This window comes from Saccostrea cucullata, unplaced genomic scaffold (assembly GCF_032062105.1).
Source record: "Saccostrea cucullata isolate Sc308-1 unplaced genomic scaffold, CSIRO_AGI_Scuc_v1 ctg9777, whole genome shotgun sequence".
Lineage (NCBI taxonomy): Eukaryota > Metazoa > Mollusca > Bivalvia > Ostreida > Ostreidae > Saccostrea > Saccostrea cuccullata.
Window position 1 is genome coordinate 9646 of NW_026924895.1, and position 6684 is coordinate 16329.

Genomic DNA, 6684 nt, shown 5'->3' on the forward strand with positions numbered 1-6684 from the left:
TGCCAACGTTGGGCCAATACACTACTACCAACTTGATAGGACACGTTCTTAAAGGGTGTATTACAAACAATGGGCCAACGTTGGGCCAACATAATACTACCAACTTGATAAGGCACTTTCTTTAAGGATGTATTACAAACATTGTGCCAACGTTGGGCCAACATACTACTACAAACTTGATAAGGCACTTTCTTTAAGGGTGTATTACAAACAATGGGCCAACGTTGGGCCAACATACTACTTCCAACTTGTAAATACAATGTACACTTTCTTTAAGGGTGTATTATAAACATTGGTCCAACGTTGGGCCAACACCATGATCCTTCCTTCTTTGGAAACTAAAGTGAATGGAAATTGCTTACGTTGGACCAACGTTAGGCCAACATAGGAATTCCGTCATGGTCGAGAAGGTTGACTTGGTAACATTGGTCCAACGTTGGCCCAACGTTGTTCCCCCAACGACAACCATACAACCTTTAACAAATGTTGGCCCAACATAGTCATGCTATCTGGGAATATACCGGGTATATTGACAATCTAAGAAAGGTTGATCATGCATATAAAAATTGAGTTAAAGAAGAGAGAGAGACTAATAGATGTTTCGGGGATATATAATTTTTTTTAAACAAGCGGTTTAATGTCAGATTTATTCCGGGATGTCCGGTGTACTTCGACGTCTTGGTTTCTGCAGACGTTGAGTTAGACCACGTGACTTGCGCTTCCCAAACTTGTTAGATTTTGCTGGCTTCGGCTCAAACACCTTCAACGAAACGCAATAAAATGATAATTCCCTCTAACCAACCATTATTTTGAGAAGGATTTTCCAAAAAGATGAAAAGCGCGCAACAGAGATAAAATAATTATTCCTTAGTATGATTACTTCATAAGAATGATTTTCATTTAGTATTATATAAAACCAATGTAACTTAATAATAATATATTAATACGCATGTCAGTGATAAATAGTTTCGTTTGTCGTACCGGAAGCTCGTAAATATCGTCTTCTTCATATTCTTCCGCGTCATCGGGCGTTGGAACTGGTATCGGTTTCCGATACCTGTCTTCGTGACTATTGTGTGGTTGTCCGTTGTCTATGCCAGTCATTTCCAAACCGTTCATTTTTTCGTCGGGGCTGAGACTATCTTCTATTTTTGAAAAAGGAAATTAAAATACTAGTATGTTAGAAAATGGGATTAAAAATTTTTGCCATCAGAATTTTTTTATCTCTCACCTTGTATAAAATTGTCATCCTGTAAAGGATCAACACCAAAGAAATTGGTGATTAGTTCCGGGAATCGGAGATCAAGGAACCAGATTACAGCGCCCAGAATAATACATAGAAGGCCTGAAAAGTTAAATAGTAATTGTTGCCATTACTTTTAGTTATAGAAAAAAACAGTAATACCTATTAATGCAAAAAAAAATTTAATGACATCATTTTGTTTTTTAACGTGTCAATCTCGATGAAATAAGGAGATCCAAAGTCACTTTAACAAAACAAATTGGGAACAGGGCAAAAATGGTTTTCTAACGTCATCAAAAGTTGGATCAAGTGCCATGAAGGAGCACCTTCACCCTGTTAAACGATCACACCCATCTTGTGTTTCTTGCCATGATTGGTAAAAGGGAAAACAGGCGTAGACAATTCAGTGTGCAATGGATTAGGTAAAAATTTGTATGAAAATCGTCTATCAGCATTCGACTGAATCATAGATTGTATTTGCTGACATATGACAATTTCTAAAATGATGTAAAACTGAAATGAATTACCTCTTCATGGAGAGTTTCGTAGATCGGAAAAAATTAATGGTCTCACAATAAGTAATCAAGTTGTACAAACCTGTAAACAAATTCAGGTAAAAAGATGCTCCAAAATGGAATTCTAACTTGTGTTCAGCGCTGAAAGGAATAAGTAATTCGAAGGGATTCCTAAGGGTGGCCCAGATAATGTTGGCTATAACCATTACTCCGCCGGTCAACATGAGGAAATACGCGCCATATTTCAAAAGAATGAAGAACAGGATTATTGTCAAAACCCAGAGAGGAAGAGCCAACCTGAAAATCAATAAAAATTCTCCTTAAATTGCTGAATTCTGTTTAAGCTAAAGGTACTGTGAGCAATGGGCTCAGTAAGTGATACCCCACCTCCCATATGTCATTATAGTGATAACAATGGCAAAGTCCATGTTTTGCTCTGGAAGACCCGAAATAAGTGTCAGAAAAAATTAAAAAGGAGATGCACAATGGCATTATGTTATAAAGAACCTGTGAAGACAAGTATCATTAAAATTTTTTTCAGTGGTATACGAGGAGTTGGGGATAAGAGATTGGTACCCCAAAGTGTAACGGGTGGACAGATGGACACTATACACACTCCCACTTTTCAAACGGGGGTATAATAAGCATTGGTTGCTTGGAGACAATACAGACTTATTAATATTTAACAATTACTTCAAAGGTTTGGAAAAATTAATTAAATTGGTCATAGTATAACAATCTCTACTTACCACATCATGATATGGGCGTACCATCCTGCTTGTCTGTAATGTCGCCCCCATCTGACCCCCTCCCCGTCAAATATAAAATACTCAGCAATCCAGATGATGGGAAAGGGAGTTCCTCGGAATTGACGGGCTCGAAACTCCTGGTTAAAACGCCCAGCTACAAAAATGTTTGAATTGGAATATTTATAGTGACAGCTAAATGTAGTTTAGAAACGATGGGGAAATATTTTCAATACATGTTTATACAACTTTATAACCATTAGAGGGGGTATTTCGATTGACTAGAGTTTTGCACGTTCATGTACTTTTCTGACATTTTTTTAAAAAAAATTTTAAACTTGATATGAACACTATACAGTTACTGACTTTTCGCTAAAAACTGAAAATGTTATTAATATATGTTCATTAATAATCCTTTAAAAATTATTTAAATCATCAATGTACTCCTAATCAAAGATATTATTTCCATGGCCTTAAATCCTTCATTAAGCCTATTCAATCCGCGAGGTTGTGGGCGGGACAACTATATACATGCACCAATATTTCTAATGATAAACTTAAGTTATATATACCAATATTACTTACAACTTACATGTATAACCGTTATATACCTTAACTTCTAGATACCTACCAAATATCCCGAAACCTAATCTGCCTTGCTCCCATCTCCAATCAAAATGTTCATTGTAGTTTATGGTTTCGTTAAAAGGACCTCGATTTTCTCCTTCAGCTTAATTAAAAAAAGAAATGCATATCCAGCTTTGAACTTGGGACATAGTCCCTACTTTACTCCTTAAACTTTTAATTAACATGGCAGTCGTTACAAGATACCATTATAAGTAAGTATATGCACGTACGGTATATACAGATGTATAATTGTGCTTTTACAGCAAAGTGTAAGTTCTATAATCTTCCGTGTTACACCTAGCGTGATGTTGCTTTCAAAGTACCTTGAAGCGCCTTAATAGTGTTTCATCTAGATACCACACAGATTTCAAACGATAGCTGTACCTTTCAGTGTTACATTGATCCCTCGGAGGCCCATATGTACGCCTATATCTGCGGTTATCTCCCCTGCTGATCCCGCTTTATACTTGGTCCTGACATTTTTGGCCTCTGCAACTTCCCACTCGTACCCAAAATTTGTCACTAGAATTAAGAATTTAAATCATTCGGAAGAATTGTAAAGTTTGTCACTTGAATTGTAAAATTAGTCCCAAGAATTATAGATTAGTAAAAAGAATTGCATGATACAAAATTTGTCACAGAATTGTAAAATTGGTTTCTAGAATTGTAAATTAAAGTCTCGAATTGTAAAGTTTGTTACTAGAAGTGTAAAGTTTGTTACTAGAATCGTAGAATTAGTCAATAGAATTGTAAAGTTAGTCAATAGAATTGTAAAGTTTGTTACCAGAAGTGTAAAGTTTGTTACTAGAATGGTAGAATTAGTCAATAGAATTGTAAATTTAGTCAATGGAATTGTAAAGTTAGTCAATAGAATTATACTATTGGATTGGATTGTAAAGTTTGCTATAGTATTAGAATTGTAAAGATAGATCACTAGAAATGTTAATTTTTTCAACAGAATTGTATGTAAAGATTGTAAAATAAGGCACTAGAATTGTACAGGTTGTCCCTAGAACTGTATAGTTAGGCACCAGATTTGTTAAGTATGCCATTAAAATTGTAAAGATGGTCTCTTTATTTGGAAAGTTTGTGACTAGAAATGTAGCTTTTTATTACTAGAATTGTAAAGTTGGGCCCCAGAATAGTAAAGTTGGTTGATAAAATCGAAAATTTATACGTTAATTTCTCCTATCCTATGTTAACTTCTTAGAAATGTAATTCAGGCATTTATCAACATTTTCTTATTTTATTTTATACATTTAGTAAGTGATTTTTTACATCTGATACTCAATTATTAAGTTACATAAATATAAAGCACCTAAGAATTGGAAATTATACTTACACATAATAACTCCACCAATGAATAATGTCACTGTTACACGTATGAACACGAAAAGTCTCTAAAATTGGTAAAATTAACCAATATCAAAAGAACTGTACATGTAGCAAATGGCAAAAGGCAAATTTGCCCAAAAAAAAAAATGTTTGAAAAAGGCAAATTTGCAACAAAAAAAAGTTAAAAAACATAAATGCAAGATTGTATTTATATATGGTTCAAATTATTTATTACATTTAATGAAATGATGATAAAAACAACGATTGGTTTCATAAATCAGATAACAAAACGGAGGCAAAAATAAAGACCCTTAAAAACACGGAGACGGGATCAGGTACTTTGTACGAGTAAACATCCCCCGCCGTAAGCCCTTTGTAATACTCAGGTGAACAGAGTAAACAATAGTCAAAATTAATGTGAAATCAATGTCCTATAACAATTGATATGAAATATTAAGTCAAATAACAACCAAAAGATAGGATGCGTTGGCATTTTTCTATCGAGCATAGAAATTGAAACACTCTGACTGACTTTAGAAGAAATTGTTGGAAACGCTGTTACATCAAATTGTTTTTCATTAGCCCGATTTATTTCAGATCTCGATAGTACCCATAAACTGCTCTTACATACAGAACCAATTGTGACACATAAACATCATTTGCAGGTGACATCATTATCAGACTTTGAATAAGGGAAATTGACACTGATAAAATGACCGATGGATCCAAAAGAAGGTTACAACAAAATTTCTCTTTTCTTAAAATTCTGTCTTGTTAAAGTTTTTGAATAATTCCCGCTTTATAAGGTTATTAAAACTATCAGAGTAGCACACTTAGCGCCGATCAAAATTCCAAAAAATTGTTAGAAGACTTTTTCTTCAAAGAATATATAAAAAGTGGCAGTCAATAAACATACGCATCTTTTTAATATCAATGTATGTAGACTTGGTTTTTATTTACAATGTACGAACATTTCTTGGTTATAGAAAAGTCCTACAGAACTAGCTTAGAAATATTGACTGTCCACTGTGCATTTTAAAATTTCTAATTTTTCGCAGGAGTTAAGAAAGTGTTCTTTAAACTTTGCATCAATGTTGTTATTCCTGTGTAACTTCTTGGTTATGAGGAGGTTTAAAATAAATATGAATCGCAAACTTTCTTCAGTTTTTATTTGAAGAATGATTTGAATTTTAAATATATTACAGGTTATGCTGAAAAGTTTAGCTTACATTTTTAGAGTAGAAACGAAGACATTGGCTGTCAATTAAAATTAAGATTTTTTTTTTTACCTCTTTGCCACGAATTCCAGGAAGGATGATGAAGAATGAAAAAGCTAATATCACAAAGGCGTAAATAAGTCCCGACTCCAGAATATCCGCCATAAAAGGCGTCTTGTCGGAGTCGTAATAGGTCGGGGCGCCATTGGACCGAAAGGCGTCAAAGATGCCAGGAGCAGACATTCGACAGCTAGCTATGTTCCCTTTAGTAAATAAAGAAGTGAAGTTGCTGAAGACGTACAGAACAGTTAAGTATTCACGGCATATATGAACTCGAGGGGTAATTTCTTCCAACCTTTTTCCACCTTCTTCCTTGTAATTTGTGCATTTGCTTTTGATGATGTTATACCTACAACTAAACAAAACTAAACTTAAAAGGTTAATGCATAACCAATGGATGACAGATCCGAAGCCCTAATTGATATCGAACACTTCTTTGTTGTTTTAAACCAATTAAAAATATCCTTTTACGAAATTTAATTCTATGGGGTTATTATTGCAATTCATTTTTGGTTACAACCCGTATCATAAATAATATCTTTTTGGTAAAAAGAAAAAAAAGGTTTATTTTGGCTGATAAAGGACTGTAAGGAGTATTCGCAGTCTGATTAAAAACAAACCCCTTCTTCTATTTTGTCAGTACGACGATAGGAGAAGGGGCTGGTTTTAATCGGACTGAATGGAAGAATATTTGCTAGGTCGGTGTACTAGTACTTTCATAACGTGTAGTGCATGCACCTATAAATCATCGGGATTTCAAACCATCGTACATGAAGCCTCACAGAATATTTTCAAATTGCGAACTGTTAATCTCTGATACATCAACTTATTTGTCAGTATTCTGAATGGGTTTAAATATGATTGTACTCAAAACATATGGAATAAGGCATATGATCAACAAATGCAGGTGATAGTGGTACATGATTACCGTTCAGTAATAA

At 34.2% G+C, this 6684-nt stretch overlaps 1 protein-coding gene across 2 annotated transcripts; it reads right to left on the reverse strand.

The window, feature by feature from the left end:
* Window positions 1-526: 526 nt before the first annotated feature.
* On the reverse strand, window positions 527-6039 carry LOC134267554 (dual oxidase maturation factor 1-like). 2 transcript variants are annotated; one of them, XM_062749762.1, is made up of 9 exons: window positions 5756-6039; window positions 4474-4531; window positions 3516-3653; window positions 3136-3234; window positions 2508-2661; window positions 1841-2055; window positions 1232-1345; window positions 982-1142; window positions 527-760 (listed from the first exon to the last, which is right to left on the reverse strand). In XM_062749762.1, the coding sequence occupies exons 1-9, from the start codon at window positions 5924-5926 to the stop codon at window positions 647-649; spliced, it is 1224 nt and encodes a 407-aa protein (XP_062605746.1). In that variant the 5' UTR covers window positions 5927-6039; the 3' UTR covers window positions 527-646. The 2 variants fall into 2 exon arrangements, with proteins under 2 accessions (XP_062605746.1, XP_062605745.1); XM_062749761.1 differs by having other exon boundaries at window positions 982-1145; window positions 5756-6031.
* Window positions 6040-6684: the final 645 nt, after the last annotated feature.